Here is an 18,180-nt window from a genome sequence, read left to right on the forward strand (position 1 = left end):
ATTATACAACATACACATTCAAGTGTAAGAATCCCTGTGTTAAATTTCATTTCAAATTAAATTTGAAAAAATAAACTTTACCACTGAACTTTCACATATCCTTTCATTAGAACGTCTGAACTTGAATGACCAATTATTTTACCTGATAAGTAGTTCAAAATTTATTTTGTGCTGCATTCCCTCAATGGAAAAGTATATTTTCTTTTTGATCTTTATTTAAATTTTTGTTTTCTTGATGAAATTTTTTTATATATCTAACAGTCCAGGATTTTCTCTAAAACCAAATAGGTATAAGTCATTTTAAAATAAAAACGTTTGAATTTTCTAGTATGATTTTAATTAATCATTTTAATGCAACTTTCATGGAAGAATTATTTGATCAAGACGAAAATTTCAACAAAATAGAAGATAACTCTATGAAATTTATGTATAATCACAAAGATGGCCAAATCGCCAAGAGAACTATTTGAATCAATATTTTATTTCATTTTTATTAGTGAAACACCATGAGGTTCAGTTGTGGACTTACAAACTTTCATGCTTGTGTTTCAGTTATACAATGATCGAGTACCCATCCCTCCACCAGTGCCCATTCTCCACCACCAATGAACATACAGTAGCCCTTCCACCCCCTCTGCCTCATTCTCCCCCACCTCTGAGGCAGGGCATTCCCTTTTGCTCTCTCTTTCCTTTTGGGTATTGTGGTTTGTAATAGAGGTATTGAGTGGCCGTCGTGTTTGGTCTATAGTCTACTTTCAGCACGCATCTCGCATCCCGAGCGAATCCTTTAAAACCCTTTACTTGGTATTCCCTTCTCTATCTGAGCCTTTCTCCCGAGCATGTGCTGTCAGCTTCCAAACTGTGGAGCAGACCTCCTGGTACTTATCTCAACTATTCTTGGGTGTTTGACTCCCATTTTGTTACTTTATATTCCCCAGATGAATGCAGTCTTTCTATGTCTGTCCCTCTCTTTCTGACTCATTTCACTTAGCATGATACTTTCCATGTAGAACCACTTGTATGCAAATTTCATGACTTCATCACTTCTAACAGCTGTATAGTATTCCATTGTGTAGATTTACCAAAGTTTCTTTAACCAGTCACCTGTTCTCAGGCATTTGGGTTTTTTCCAGATTTTGCCTATTGTGAACAGTGCAGCAATGAAGGTGCAAGTACAGATGTCATTTTGACTATACGTTTTTGCCTCTCCAGGGTGTATTCCCAGGAGTGGTATTGCTGGGTCAAATGGGAGCTCAATTTCCAATTTTTTGAGAATCATTCATATTTTAAATATCAGCATAATGATATTGAATATATTAATATCCACTCAATGCATGTGTATGTACACATATTTCTATCTAATATACCAATCAATTCATTAATTTATCTTATGTTTAATATACACATGAAATTAACAGTCATATCATATATCTTTATTTGGTTACATTCTTTAGGTAACATGTATAGTCCAGTCTTCATAATAATTAACATTAATTGCCATGCAACAAGGAAAGCAAACTAGTGATGTCAATGCCTTAAAAATCCCAAACCACTATTCAACTGAGTTGATTAATGAGGAAAAAATTTCTCCAAATTAACAAGAAAGAGTAAGAGTCTGGGAAGACAGAGAGTTGGTCATCTCATTCTATATACCCTCCTTAGACATGCAAAAGTCTTACATTTTAGCTTTAAGGAAGTAATAGCATCAGTCATGTTATAAAAAATACTTGAAACTAGACAAAAAGTATAGAAGAATTAGGAGATTATAAATTCACTAATATTTTGTTTACATGATCCTTTAATAGTTTGCATCAAAATTGAAGAAAACGAGGAAATATAATTTTTAAATTGAATATGCAGCACAAGAAAAGTATATCAATTTCTACTAAGCACACATATGTCCAGATAACATCCAACAACTTTTAAATATTAACTTAAATATATTACATTTAAATGTTTTTATTATTCAGTTTTTACAGCAACATGATTATTTTAATTTATCAAAATCTATAATAAATAATTACTTCCACTAAATATTTTCCTAGTAAAATAGTGTGTTTAAAATCTAAAAAGCAAACCTCTTATTTATGTTTATTTTAAAAATGAACAAAACTGGTGTTACTCTTTTCTTAATAGCATATTTTAGAAAGTTATAGAACATAGTTTAATATTACAATAAAATGTTAGGAACGGAATTCATCTTTTACTATCTTATATATGCTTCATCCTTCTTTCACTAAACTATCTGCCTGAGTTTAATTTCAAATCACAAGCACCACTCCTAGGGTTTAATATTCTAGAATAAACAGTATCTGAAATATAAATAGTGGGAGAGTGTGATTTAAAAAAAAATTACATTAAATGGTTTTCTTACCCTCAATTTTCATTAGTGTTTTTCCATTTTCCAGCTCTTAACAAGACATGAAATAAAAACTATCAATTATTTAAGAGGTAGATGATGAAATTATTTTCCATATAAGGAACCAAGTCACTGAGATGCCTTACCATTGCCTACAAAAATTATCAGCAACAAAATCAAGTTTAGAAGGGAGAGGAACTGACTGTATTTTTATATATGTACATGGGTCCAAAACAATGCAATAGATGACAGATATAGTGCCAGTTCATTTTTTTCAGCCTGTATTCCTTCTTGCTCTATGACACATATAGCTGATGGAAGCTTGAAAATCCATTTCAAGCTGAAGGCACATCTGTTCTTCAATGTCTAACCCATGAAATCAGAAGAGTAATGATTATAGCAGCGTTCTCAGACTCAAAACTATAGGCTATGTGAAAAGTACACTAAATGTATTTCAATAAATGATATCAAGCAATAAATGATATCAAGATATTAAAAATAGAATTTAAAAGCATTTAATAGAACTATAAAATTGGCAACTTAATTTCAACATTTCAACTGTTTTTCTGAGAAGTGATGCTTATGAATACTATTATAAATAAAAATGTTTAAACAGTTTGAAATTAAACTGATCTTGCTGATCTTAAATTAGGGCAGAATTAGGTATAGTAAGGCTTACTTGGGTTTTGTACACATCTTCTAGAAATGTAAAAAAATGTTTCCATACACACTGCTAATAATTTATCAAACTCCCTAAATGCACGAAAGTACTAATAAAAGTATGATTATTTCATCTCACAATAGTATTAGCCAAACAAGCAATGATTCTAGAATGGAGGTACACTTGATGAAAAGTGCTGGGAAAGAAACAACTGTCTTATCCTTTGGGCTCCTCAGATGATGAATCAGTTCTCCAGTTACTGTGTGAGTAGCCAGTACAAGAGAGATACACTAATATAAATGACACACAGCGTTATCCAGTTTATTTTTGTGATCGTCGGCCTATAGTTACCTGTCACATGGAGGATGACATTGGAAGAAAGAATGCCACTAGAGTTTTGGGCCTGAGCCACATAGAGGCCTGCATCTGCCTTGCATGCCTTCGGAATAAACACTGAATGTCTTGTCTCCTTGTGCAAAACCTGTAAGTGTCCATCTGCAGACAGTTTCTGGCCCTTCTTGTACCTGAAGCAAAGAGTCAGTTTTTAAAGTCAGGATCACTGTTTATTCACACCATTTCCAAGTTCTAATAACCATTGCAAACAGGTCAATTACAATTAGAGTAATCTCTAGGCTTAACAGGAACTTTGTTATTACCACAAATTTCATTAGGGCTGTTTATCCTTCAAACAGTGGTTGGAAATTGGTGGTCACAGAACAGCTTGATCAGCTCAGAATATGTTCTGATTTTTTAACCTTTGTACAACAGTTAACAATAATTGGATTATTGCATGAAAAATTCAAATATTCAACTACTCAGAAAGAAAAAGAAAAAGAAAACAGGAAAGAGTGTCTGGTCACACTGGGCCACCGTATGTTCATGGTAACAATGGCCTAGAATATGAAATGATGCTCTCCTAACTGACCTGCATCATCCTTTCAGCTGCAGTGAAACAGTAACTTATGTCTTGCAGTTTCTATTAGAGCAAGGTAATCTGTTCCCCTCCCTCATCTTTATCCCCTGAGAGAAACATGAAAACACCAATGTGCTCTTTTAGAGGAAGGTACTCACATAATATTGCTTGCCTAAATGAGTTCATTGAATGTTTGTGAATTAATTTACCAGAAGAAAATGATTTCTAATTATAAAGGGTGCTTATGCAATTGGATTATGACTGTTAATGACTTGTTTCTAAGTTTCCTCTCATTGTAAGCACTTCGCTGCATCTTTTTATAAAGTAAACAATTGATTTTGTGTATTCTGGATTCCAGTTGATTTATCTATACTAATTCTCTGCTAAATAAGAAGTGATAACAAACTGGAATCATTTTCTACTCCCATTTGCCTATAGATAATTTTGCATCTTCTGAATAAATGTATGGTCCCCTGTGAGCTTGCCAGTTGTTCACTGTGCAAAATTGTTGAAAATGTGAGGGTAAGCTATTTATTTAAGTATATATGTGTGTGTGTGTATACACACACACACATATATATATATAAATTATTTTTTGTGTGGAAAAAAGCAATAGACACTTCAGGCAACATTTTTTCTTTAGGCTGAACTGATATTTAATGATGAATTAGATATCTTTAAAATTTATAAATGGAAAAACTATGATGTATAAAAAGCATGCAACTGTTAAAAACCAAACAGAAAGTATAAACAGCCACACCATCACAAGTGCAGTTTCTTTGAGTAATCTGAGAGTTTTCTAAGTTGTTTAGATAATCGATTTACACTTCAAGTACCATCAGCAGACACACACAATAATTGAAGCTGTTAACGTCCACTTAAATATAGATGAACACTACTTTGCTTATCTTAATAGCAAACCTCATTCTCACATACTTAAAATTATTTCCTTCAGTAAATCTACTAAGAGATAAAATTGACTAAATGTTTAAAAGCAACCCACACTTTTATGTTTTGGGATGACACCTGGTGGTGCTCAGGGCTTACTTCTGGCTCTGCACTCAGGGATCACTCTGGGTGGGCTCGGGATACCATATTTGGTGACAAATTGGAACAGCCCACCACCTCCCCACCCCCTTGTCAGCCACATGCCACATGTTAGACAAGTGCCCTACTCGCTGTACTACTGCTTTGGCTAGAAGTAATCCACTTATTAAGAAAGTTAGAACTTACTTATAACAACAGTAGGTGATTCAAAACCTCTATCCCACAGTTTACTTTCATTAAAACAAGTCGGCTAAAAAATAATGATGTCCCCAGAGTGAAATAATATCGCTCATATCTCAGTTATCACACCACCTTTCAAAAAATGGGTTTATTACCTGTCACAGGGAACAACTGTGAAAGAAATATTTTTATCCCATCTATTACACTGAACAAATTTATAAAGATAACTCTTAGTGAAACACACAAATATTATAGAAGTGACATGTGTGACTGTCTTGGGAAGAGGGAAAAGATTAAATAGGTAAACAAAAGAGCAGGGAAAGACCAAAATGCTTATGTTATTTAATTGAATAAAGGATGTTAAACGAGCAAAATGGCATGCTTTTTAGAAATAAACAATAGGAAATAGGTTCAAACCATGAACTCTAGAAATGTAGAAAGTTAAATGGTTCTGAAAATAAAAGAAGCACAAGCACTTTGTAGAACTTGTGGAGTTTAAATTACTGTTTAACTGTTTTCTTAAGATTTATTAGCCATGCTTCTACCATAATGAGAGTTGGGCGAGTGGTGGATGTGAGGTGGAACCATGCAGAGTTGCAGAATGTTAATTAGCTATCCCTAACCTGAAGTGTATATAGTAACTGGATTTGCTCCTTTTTTATAGTTTGTCATTATAGGCTACCCACCATGTCAGTGTAGGCTCTGGATATCCTGTCACTTCAACTTCCAAAGTCACTGGAGAACCTTCCATGACAGTGACATTAGACAGGAGCCTGGAGAAATTGGGCGCCTGGTCGGCTAGGCTGACCACACTGTTCTTTGCAGATGTACTTTTAATCTCTTCGTGGGAAACCATTTGCCTCTGATAGGCCTGGCTGGTGCCTGATTGAAACGTGAGGCTGGAGAATGCATCAGGGGAAACATGCAGCCTATCTTGGGTTTTAGTGATATTATTATCAGCATGCAGTTTTTCTCTCGTTTCTAGCAAATTTTCCTGAGCCAGGGGGTGCTGCTGAAAAGCTCTCACATGCACAGCACTCGGCATGCCCTCAGGATGTTTAGCACTGATTGTGTGGAAGGCAGTACTCTTTTCCAGAAATCCCTGGGAGGTTAACAGGAGTTCAGCTCTGAACTGGGGTGTAGGCCTTTCCAGATGACTTGAATCTGTGTCTCTCTTATTGCTGCAAATATCAGCAAAAGCAGGAGGTGGTGGAATGCTCAGTTCCTGGGCCACTCCTGGCCCTCTTGCTCCTGCCTGTATCTTGTCAAGGCTGAGGGAGGGGCTGGGATGGTCCTCCACCTCCATGTCTGAAGGTGTGAGGGGAGACTCTGGGCTTCCCGGAAGTGGAGGCAAGGAGATGTCATCAGGTGAAACACACTCTGAGTCTTCTCCTGAAGGCATGTCTGCGGGCAGGACCAGGCCTAGGACTTCACCCTCACTGGCAGAGGACAGCTGTCTCAGATCCCTTGGAGGCTGTCCCTCCTTTCTTCCATCGATGTGCAAAACATCTGCTTCCTGTGCCTGCTCCTTCAAAAGAGAAAAGCCAAAGCTTCGGGTTAGTCAATGAGTGTTCCTTTTCCAACTTTGAAAAAAGCGAAACTCAACTTCAAAGACACAACTTGAAGGGCAGGAGAGATAGAACATCAGGTTCATTTGCCTTGCCTGACCTGGGTTTATTCCCTGGCACCCCATATGGTTCCCTGAGCACAGTCAGGAGTAAGCCCTAAACACAGCTGTGTGGCCTCAGAACAAAAACCAAACATACATACCAAACAAAAAACAAAGAGACAATTTGAGAAAAGTTACACCCAGTCTGAATGAAATGAGAAGCAGAGGAGAGAAAGTTGAGATTTATCTCCAGTGAAAGTGTCTGCTGAGCTCCTACCAAGCTAATGGTTTCCCACCCTGATCTGGTGATATTTCCTTATACTACCAAACCTGCTTTGGTTTATTTGCCTATGCAATAATGCCTAAAAACTAGATGATCCTTTGTAAGATGACCCTCCAGATCCTCTTAGACTAATACCTCTTCTCTCTTAGGAAAGGCATACTTTATTTGTTACTGTGATAAATATATGTCCCTTCAAATTTTCTCAATTTTTGGTTCTGGTTTGGAACTACATCCAACAATGTTCATGGGTAATGGGTGGGATGCTTCCTGTTCTGTGATTGGGGTTCACTCTTGGCAGTATTCAAGGGACTGTGTGGTGCTAGGAATTGAATTAGCCCTTTGAAAATATACTATTTTAACCATATTCAAATACACAATTGGGAGACATTAAGTACATTCACAGTATTGTGCAATTATCATCATCATCATCATTTCCAGAATGTCTTCATGTTCTTTAACTGATTATCTACTCATATAACACTGACTTCATTCTTTCTCCAAGTCTCTAGAAAACATTGTTTCTTATCTCTAGAAATATAATTGCTTCAGGAACTATACCTAGCTATTTTTAAAGAACGATTTTATTTTCTTAATATCTCTTAATGTTAGTCTAACACTGGGAAATATTTATTGTGCATTATATAAAAGGTATTGGAAAGAGAAAATGGTGAGTAAATATATATGCTGTCTGTTTTTCACAGAGATGACTGTCTAGTTGGTCAGGGGGAGTGGGTAGACATAAAGGAAACAATCGTACCCTATGAAATTCACAAGAACATACCATGATACAATAGAGACAAACACCTGTCTTTTCTCTTTTTATCCCTTGTTGCATGTAGGTTATACAAGAAACCTCATGAGTAGTAGTGCTTAATCTCTGCTTACAGTTCCTATCTTTCTCACTACTAATCTGTGTCCACCTCTGGTTTAAGAAGAGACTCAAATATCTGGCATGAACTGAAAGGAGCTCTGAAGCTAAAAGAGATCTCATCTACACCAAATTTATTTTACATTTCCTGTTTTCCTTTGCCTCCTGAGCATTTCTGCTTAATCATCAATGAATGACTTTTGTACTTCATGACTGCTTGCATGTAAGAAAGCTATATATAGCTTATAAAGCTATACACACACACACACACACACACACATATATATATACATATATATATATATTGATTTTTGGGTCACACCCGGCAATGCTCAGGGATTACTCCTGGATCATGCACTCAGAAATTACTCCTGGTGGTGTTCGGGGGACCATATGGGATGCTGGGAATCGAACCCGGGCCCTCCGTGTACAAGGCAAACACCTTACCAGCTGTGCTATCGCTCCAGCCCCCAAGAAAGCCATATCTTAACTTTGGCTTCGAGTTTTTTATTTATCCCATAGTACTGCTGCTGAATACACTTTTTTAAAAGTGACTTTTGAAATATGTGTTTTCAGGTTGAAGATTAAAAGCAAAAAAAAGGAATTCTTTTACAATTCCACATATATTACTTAACCTCAGCAAAAGCATGACACCAACTTAGAGAATGCAGTTTCTTTTAGTCATTTTAGTTTAAATTATGAGTCAAAAATAAAAAATTCTATTCCTAATTAAGTCATTAACATCGTTTTAGAATAAAAATATCTCTATTGATTTTCAAACTTATCAGGCATCTACTTTAAATATTCACAGGTTTTTATACAACCATTATAATGGAGTAAAGTGATTTGATTTTTGTAAAAACAAAATACAGAAGCTCTTAAAAGTCCCTCTCATTAAACTGCAAACTAAACACACACACATATGCACACATGCAAACACACACTCATACATATTCACACAAACCAATAAATACATATACAGTAGGGAATATCCTTCCTTTTCTTTTTTATTTCATCATTTAGGTAATTTTCAATGGTGATGAGGTTTATATTTATGACACACAAAGTTACTGCACCACCAGGTCCCTTAACACCTTAGATCCTAGGTCCCTTATCACCTACCACCACCCACCCCACTCCCACTTAGTAACCTCAGTTCTGTTTTCAGAATCCAAGGGTTTGTTTTTGATGGGTACTATCCATTCCCTAGCTATGTTTCTTTATAATACTATACATGACTGAGTTCATCTGACATTTCTCCTTCTCTTTATGGATTTTTTTTCACTTAACAGGACACACTCTAGTTCTATCCAAGTTATAGCAAAATACAAGGTTTTATTTTTGCATACAGATGTAAAGTATTTCACTGTGTATTTATGCCACAATTTATTTAGCCATTCTATTGTTGGGCACTTGAGTTGCTTGCAGAGCATGGCTATTGAAAATACAAAGAATATCCGTGTGTGTATACCTTTGGATTAGTGTTATTTTCCCTTTAATATAGACATCAAGGAATAAGATTGCTGGTTAATATAATAGTTCAATTTTTTTATTTTTAAAAAGTTTATGTATATTTTTTTCCGTTGAGAGAGAACCCATTTACTGTCTTATCAGAAAATGAAGCTCTATTTTTTTTAATGTAGGAGTACTACTATTTATTCAGCCACTGATTAGCTGATTGAATTGGGCATGAATTCCACTTTACTTTTTTTAAAAATTTTTTTATAATTTTATTTATTGAATCACTGTGAGAGCAGTTACAAAGCTTTTGGGTTTAAGTCTCGCTCATACAATGAAACACCCATACACCTTCACCAGCAAAAGCCCCAGTATACCCCCATCCCACACCCCCCCTCCACCTATGGTATTTCCACATTACTCTCTCTCTCTCTACGTTGATTACAATCAATATTTTGACATCAGACCCACCATTATTATTTGTGATTTTACCCCAATACTCGATTTGCTCGAGCGGGCCCAGTAACGTCTCCATTGGAGACTTTGTTGTTACTGTGTTTGGCATATCGAATACGTCACGGGGAGCTTGCCAGGCTCTGCCGTGCGGGCGAGATACTCTCGGTAGCTTGCCGGGCTCTCCGAGAGGGGCGGAGGAATAAACTCGGGTCGGCCATGTTGGCTGCGTGCAAGGCGAACGCCCTACCGCTGTGCTATCGCTCCAACTGGAGCTGGAACGATAGCACAGCGGTAGGGCGTTCGCCTTACACGCGGCCAACATGGCCGACCCGAGTTCGATTCCTCCGCCCCTCTCGGAGAGCCCGGCAAGCTACCGAGAGTATTCGATATGCCAAACACAGTAACAACAAAGTCTCCAATGGAGACGTTACTGGGCCCGCTTGAGCAAATTGACGATCAACGGGAGGGCCTTTACCTTTACCTTTACCTTTACCCCAATACTCAGATCTGCTGAAAAGGCAACAGTAGACAATTTATTTTATATGCTGATTATGAATAACATATGATGTCATGTGGCTGCAGTAGTGGCCCTGCGATTTTGAAATTCTGAAATTTTAACAATTAAATATGGAGGGATTTCTGCCAAAACCTGCTGGGTTTCAAGATTTGTTTCTGAGTCTTTAGGACCATGGCCATTAATCAGCTTGATCAGGAGCCAGAAGGCTGTTTTTGAGCGGCGACTCGGGGTCTCGTTGGGACAGGGAGGAAAGGGCTGGCTCCAGTCCCATCCCGTGAGGCCCATGTGTCTCATCACTGTGGGCCCAAACTGTGGGCCCGAGCCTGACTGTCCAGTGGCCTCTGGAGGATGGCGGCCACTGGACCGCCAGGGGGAACAGGCCAAGGCACAAAACCTATTCCCACCTGGGGTGGCCCAGTGCTGGTAACATACTGCAGGGACTGGACACATTTCTGCCAAAAGCTGCTGAGTTCCGTGATTTGTTTCTGAGTCTCTGGGATCATGGCCATTAAACAGCTTGATCAGGAGCCAGAGAGGCCATTTGTGGGCGGCAACTTGGGGTCTCGTTGGGGTGGGGAGGGAAGGGCTGGTTCCACACCCTCCCATAAGGCACTGCATGTCTCGTCACTGTGGGCCCAAACTTGACTGTCCAATGGCCTCTGGCAGACAGTGGCCACTGAGCCACCAAGGGGGAATAGGCAGAGGGACGGCACCCTTTCCCCCCGTGGGGTGGCCTGGCGACAGTAACCTACTGCGTGGTCCAGATGCATTTCTGCCAAAAGCTGCTAGGTTTCAAGATTTGTTTCTGAGTCTCTTGGACCATGGCCATTAAGCAGCTTGATCAAGAGCCAGAAAGGCCGTTCGTGGGCGGCAACTTGGGGTCTCATTGGGATGGGGAGGGAAGGGTCGGCTCCACCCCTATCCCATGAGGCCCCACGTGTCTTGTCACCGTGGGCACAAACCTGACTGTCCAGTGGCCTCTGGAGGATGGCGGCCACTAGGCCGCCGGGGGGGGGGGCGGCGCTAGGGGGAACAGGCCAAGGCACAAAACCTATTCCCACCTGGGGTGACCCAGCACCTGTAACTTACTGCAGGGACTGGATGCATTTCTGCCAAAAGCCATAGCTACTCCCAGATCTGTGCTAAACGGTGACTCTCAGCAGTTTTCAGGGAATCACACAGTGTCAGGTTTTAAATCTATGCCTCCTGCATGGAAAGCATGTACTTCAGCCCTTTGACCTATCTCTGTAGCTCATCAATTAACTTTTAATTAATCCTAAATCTGCAGTCTCAGATATTATCTCTGCAAAGGATTTCTGAACTTTTATCCTCACTGATGGACTTAATCACTTGGATTAATGATAATTGCCATTTAGAAAAAAAAATAAGAATCTGGAAGAGAGAAATAATGATATTTTGTATTCAACAAACTAAGATTGCAGAATCAATCCTCAAAAAACATAAATTTTAGAAAAGAAACATTGTATAGTAAATTAAGGGAACAGAACAAGACTTTATGGTCCAAAGTATCTCCATATGACAGTGTTATCTTGGGACAAATAAGATTAAAAGAAGGTAAGTGGGAAACAGAAAAAGAAAAATAATGAAGGGCTATAGAGATACTATAGCAGGAAGGGCACTTGAATGCAGCTGACCAGAGATTAATCCCTATGGTCCCCTGGCTCCCTTAAGAGTTATCCGTGGGTGCAGAGCTAGGTGTAAGCCCTGAGCACTGCCAGGTGTAGCAACCAACCCACTCCCTGTTAAAAATAAATAATGAACATTGAACGTAAGAAGTCTATGTAAGAAGATTCTGGGAAAACCTCAAAGAGGGCCATTAATAGCCACTGGTTGGAAGTTTTGCACACTTTAGACAAGGTAAAGGTAAAGGTAAAGGCCCTCCCGTTGATCGTCGATTTGCTCGAGCGGGCCCAGTAACGTCTCCACTGGAGACTTTGTTGTTACTGTGTTTGGCATATCGAATACGTCGCGGGGAGCTTGCCAGGCTCTGCCGTGCGGGCGAGATACTCTCGGTAGCCTGCCGGGCTCTCCGAGAGGGACACTTTAGACAAAGTAAAAGAAATTAACAGAAGGCTGGTGAAGGAGAGATACTTTGTCTCCAGCAAGGGATCATTCCTGGCAGTGCTCAGAGTACCACGTGGGGTGCCAAGGATCAACCTTGGGTGGGCCACATGCAAAGCAAGAGCCCTGCCTGCTGTACTGTTGCTCTGACCCCTCCAACCCAATATTTTCTAATGTCAATATCTATATAGAATTTACCGTTTCTCCATTCAGTTGATAAGAATTGGCAGAGTGAGGGGTGAGTGGTGGGGATCCAGGACCATCCTCACCCAATTTGCTAAGAGCAATCTACTAAACTGATTTTTCATATAAAAGCACTTTCATGCCACTACCTTTTGTTTGCCATGCAATTGCTTTAAACATGTAGTGGAGGGAAGTAGACACTGGTGGAAAGACTGGTGTTGAATTAATTATTGTGTGCCAAGAACTCAACTAACAGTAAAGGTAAAGGTAAAGGTAAAGGCCCTCCCGTTGATCGTCGATTTGCTCGAGCGGGCCCAGTAACGTCTCCATTGGAGACTTTGTTGTTACTGTGTCTGGCATATCCAATACTCTCGGTAGCTTGCCGGGCTCTCCGAGAGGGGCGGAGGAATCGAACTCGGGTCGGCCATGTTGGCCGCTTGTAAGGCAAACGCCCTACCCGCTGTGTAAATTATGGCTCTTTAATAAAGATTTAAAAAATACATTAATTAAAAATTCATTAAATAAACAGATTATTGAAAGAGGGAAAAGGTTTGGCATAAGAATCTAGAAGATTCCTTGCAAAATGTCTAATTTATATGCAGCAATTCCTCAGAGTTCCCCTTCTGGCTTGTGAAAAGGTACATGACAAATTCAGGAGTACCTTCCAGATTTTGACACTTGTTTCTGTGATTTTTAGAGGGAAAGATATTTAATTTTTTGGCCTCAGTTTCCTCAAATATAAGATGAAATTTGATAAGATGACTGTTAAATCCTTTCTAGCACTAAAATTCTATAACTCGATTGCTGGCCTCATAAGACATCATCTTCTACCAAATAGTTCTGTGACTTTAGGCAATTATCTTAATACTTTGTGCCTCCATTTAACCTGAGGGATCTTCTTTGGTTATTACTTTGGTCAAAACTACAATGCTTTCCTTAGGGAAAAAAATGCCATCCGAAATCTGTTAGCATGCAATGGGTATTGCTTTGACTGTGTTGCTGATTCCACCTGCTGCATTTTGGGTCAGAAAAATGAGAAGCACTTTATTTCCAGGAGAAAAATAGTACTTTTGGAAAATAAATTTCTGTAATAGTTTGGTGAAATTGTTCTTTCTGACTTATTCTCAAGGACAAAACAATACCATGTAAGGATAACAGAAGTAATCACTGAAATCCCCAGACAAGGTTTTTACTTGGTACTTCTTTTTAATCTGTATACATTTGTTTGGGGAATCATTATATCTGACGTAAAATATAAATAATAGAGAACATAATGGGGGGAAATTCAGCTGAGCTTTTTAAAAGGGAAGATCACCTCTACCCTTTCAGGACACTCATTGGACCAGTTATACTAAAAAATATATTAAAGTGACGTCAGAGAGTTCTTAATGACTTCTATACCAAAGGACTGAGATGTTAACTTTTAATTTACATTTTTAAAAAAGGTGAATGTGCCCTTAATTATAAAATTAAATCTTACTCCCCTACCCCACCTCCATACACACACACACACACACACACACACACACATCTGCTTGAATCTTTCTATTTTTCTTATTTTGGTGTTTGGGCCACACCCAGCAGTGCTTGGGGGGAGGAACTACCAACTCTAGATCAAGGGTCCACCTGACCATGTTGGGAGGACCATATGGTACTGGAGATGGAACTCCTGACTCCCACATGCGAAGCATAAATCCATCCCAATAAGCTATATTTCTGCCTGATCACTTAATTTTTTCTTCCAAGAATAATAAACATAGGCCGGAGAGCTAGTACAGTGGGCTAAGGTTAGTGCCTTACATGTGACTAACCTTGTTTCAATCGCTAGTACTCAATATGATCTCCTGAGCCCTCCAGGAATGATCCCTAAGCATGAAATCAGGAGTAAGCCCTCGGCATGCTGGGTGTGCCCCCAGAAACAAAAGAACACCCAAAAACAAGCAAAAATAAAAAAGAAAGTCTTAAATAAACGCTCATTTATGAGTATGCTTACGTATGAGTATTCTTGCTTTAGTAGCAATAAGTTATTTCTGTCTTAATATATATACTTATTTGACAATTTAGAAAATAGACAAGAACTAAAAAAATAAATAAAATGTCTTTTTGGACCATGCCTGAAAATACTCAGGGCTTACTTCTGGCTCTGTACAGAGGGATCACACCTAGCATTGTTCAGGGATCAGATGAAGTGCGTGGGGATTGAGTCCAAGTGGGGTAAATGTCCTTCCCATAATACTCTATAATTTGGGCCCCTTATATTGTTTAATTAGAATAATGAATTTTGGAAAATGTGGGGTCAGATTGATACTACAGCGGTTAGGGCGTGTGTCATTCATGAGGTCAACTAAGGTTCCATCTCTGGCACCACATCTGATCCCAGAGCCTGGCCAGGCCCTGAGCACAGAGCCAAGAGTAAGTCCTGACCACTCCTGGATGTGGCCCCCACCAAAACAAACAACAATACATACAAAGAAATAAAAGTGGGGCCACAGAGATAGTACAGCAAAAGGATGCTTATATTGCACATGGCTAATGAGGATTCAACCCCAGATCCCTTTATGGTCTCCTGCACTCCACCAAGATTGATCTCTGAGTACAGAGCCATGTGTATGCTCTGAGCACCCTCTCCTCAAAAAACAAAAAAAAAAAAACCGCAAAGAAACTGTAATGTACTTAATTTAATGTTTGGAGATATCTGACAATCAAATAACTGAATTGGTTTGAATCAAAGTTGATTTTTCTCCCCAGGGATATTAGATCATTTCCATAGACATTTTCTGTGTGGTATAACGTTAGGGTGGGTAGTGAGCACAGCTGGCATCTACTATAGGAGGCCAGAGACGTTGCTAAATATTTTACAGTGCATAAGACAGCATCCCTTCAACAGAGAACTTTGAGGCCAAAATTTCAACAGTGATGAGATTTGGAAACTCTGATACAGAATCTAAGAGTAAAAATGACTGATGTTAGACTAAAGTCAACAAAATGACCACTGTTGACCCATTTTGTTTGCTTAGGTAGAAACCAGGGTTTAAATGTCTCAACGCCATCCCGCAAAAGGGCATTTTCGCTCAAATGTAGTTGCTGCCTTGTGGTTGTATAATTGAACTAGACCCTGACATTGATTTAACCTGTGGAAAAGGACCTTTAAAAAAGAATTTTCAGGATTTGTATTGACTTCATGGAAAAATAAATCTTTCTTCATGAGATAGCATCACTGATTAATAACTTTTTTCCTTTAAACTTCCATGTCACACTTTGGGAACAGTTGAAAATGATGTTGATTCTGCTTGTTTTTTCAGTTCTTTGGGAGAGGGAGAAACATTAGGAGCAGGAAACTTGGCAAAGCAAAGAGTCAGAAGCTAATTATAGTCCAGGAGCTATGAATAGAGTGTGAGCATCTTATGCGAAAATCCATAATGATGTGATTTGAATAATACTTTTGGAATCAGGATACATTTACATTTTGTGAGTATTTGCACTTTTTGCTTCATGCTTAATTTATCTCTAGTGCATAGTTTCTTTCGAGTGCAAAATATTTAATCTCTTAAGTCTTTAAAGTAATTTAAACATCTCTCTAAGTACTTTAACATTTATATTTCAGCTAAAGTCTAGGCACGTATTTTATTAAATTCAGCTAGAATATAGGTATATATATATTTTAATTCTTGTAACAGAAATATCACCTTAAAGCTTTATTTTATAGGAATAAGATATATTCTAATTTCACTTATTAAGGTTTTCTTTGGGAATGTAAAACAAGAATATCCTAGTTTGCAGTATGATAAAGAGGGAGAAGTAACATTTAAAACTGGAATTAAATACAAAAAGATAATGGAATATCAGCTAAAGATGGCGGGGAAGTATTTTGGATGACTGCAAGATGTTTAATAGACTATCCCAATGCAAATGTGAAATGTTATGATTTTATTATTCAGTAGGAGATTCTCAGGAAAGTAGCTAAGGTAAGAGAAGAATTAGACTAGGGGTAGAAAGGAAAGCAGGACTAATAAAACCACATTTTCATTGGGCATTTGATTCAAATATAAAAAAAACTTCAATTCATTTTTTTCAGTACACAATAATCTAACCTCAAAACAAAATTAATAAATACAGAGATTATATGGGTTTTCTTTACCTTATTCATTTCTTCATTGATTATTGTCTGCTTATTCTTTACTGGTTCATTTAGAAGATCAGTGCAGTCATTGTGGAAGTCTTCCAAATCCAAATGCATTTTTAAAATATCTCCCTGCTGTGAAAAGTGATGGTTAGCATGTGCTGGGTATAAAAGTTGGAAGAACAGTGTCACATCTGTCACATTATAACCAGTGGGAGAACACAGTTTTTTTGCAAGTATTTGATAAATGTTTTTCACAAGAAACTGGAGTACTCCTATGACAGGATTTATAAAATTATCCCTCCCTACCCTTGATCCCAGTTCTCCTCCTACCCAAGTCCTTTGATAGAGTTCATTTTCAGCAAAATTTGGTTGTTCAAAGGCCCAGCAGGAAGAAAAAGTCATTGTTCCAGTAGGATGTATCTATACGAACATTCTCTACAGCAGGAAATTATAGTGCACAGCAGTTCAAATCATAAGGACATTCTGGAGGAACAGTAATGAGGTAGAAATGACTAAAGATCTCTGGTGAGGAACAAAGTTAGAAAATCCAGGGAATTTGTAAAATCAAAATATCTGAGAAACTTGAGGAAGAAGATGTCATTGAGTATGATAAGAGAAAAACAACTTGGAATAAAGTAGAAAGCATGTGGTTGATGATATTTTGTGCCTACGTTTCATTTTACTTGTGGCTTTATAGAGGGTTATAAACTGCTGTGGAGCCAGTGTGAGAGCTGAGAATACTCAGAAATGGTAAAAGGAACCACAGGCATATCAAAGGAAAGAGCACCAGGGTAGGAGGGTGATTATGCTGCAAGAGAAGATTATTTCTTTCTAGAACATGATTATCAAGTGATCTTAAAGAAACACGTGGGCTTCTCTGAGCACAAATGCTACTCTGACTCAGGATATGAGGAGACATCTTTCTGAGGTGATTCAGCTTTTAGTCTCAACTCTAAAACTTAAACTTGTTTGCATTACGGGGTCGGTCACTCTGCTTTAGTACACATATGATTCCTAATTTCAATATGGCAGCTGTTGTGGAAAGAATACCTGATTCTGAATCACATCTAAATTAAATTTTATATTCACCATTACTAATGGTGGGGACTCCAAGCACAACACTTTTACCATTTTCAAACTTCACCTTTGAAACAAGGAAAATAGCATTTGCCTTATCTCCTTCACAAGTTACTTAGAGATTACGGAAGTAATATATATGAAAATCTTTTGTAAATCTAAAATTGTTTTGCACATAGAACTTTTATTATTCTTTCAGCCTTGACAAGAACTTATGGTTCTCCTCTTTCATAACCCATACAAAAGAGAGCCAAAGCACTAACTATAAAAACACATACACATATGAGGTATTTGTGCTTCTCATGCAAACATCATTGAAGTGTTAGTAATCATTCTTTGACCCGCTTTGTTCAGGTTGTAACTT

At 38.2% G+C, this 18,180-nt stretch overlaps 1 protein-coding gene across 1 annotated transcript in view; it reads right to left on the minus strand.

The window, feature by feature from the left end:
* Positions 1-1,411: 1,411 nt before the first annotated feature.
* The window catches only part of CCDC141 (coiled-coil domain containing 141), a 206,218-nt gene continuing 189,449 nt past the window's right edge, over positions 1,412-18,180 (minus strand). The window contains exons 22-24 of the mRNA XM_056110401.1: positions 16,755-16,871; positions 5,847-6,688; positions 1,412-3,544 (exon numbers count right to left, since the gene is read on the minus strand). Coding sequence (XP_055966376.1) covers positions 3,277-3,544; positions 5,847-6,688; positions 16,755-16,871 — 1,227 coding nt within the window. The 3' untranslated portion in view covers positions 1,412-3,276. The remainder of the gene's footprint in view (positions 3,545-5,846; positions 6,689-16,754; positions 16,872-18,180) is intronic.

The sequence above is a fragment of the Sorex fumeus genome, unplaced genomic scaffold (genome assembly GCF_029834395.1).
Source record: "Sorex fumeus unplaced genomic scaffold, SorFum_2.1 ptg000009l, whole genome shotgun sequence".
In the NCBI taxonomy this organism is placed as follows: domain Eukaryota; kingdom Metazoa; phylum Chordata; class Mammalia; order Eulipotyphla; family Soricidae; genus Sorex; species Sorex fumeus.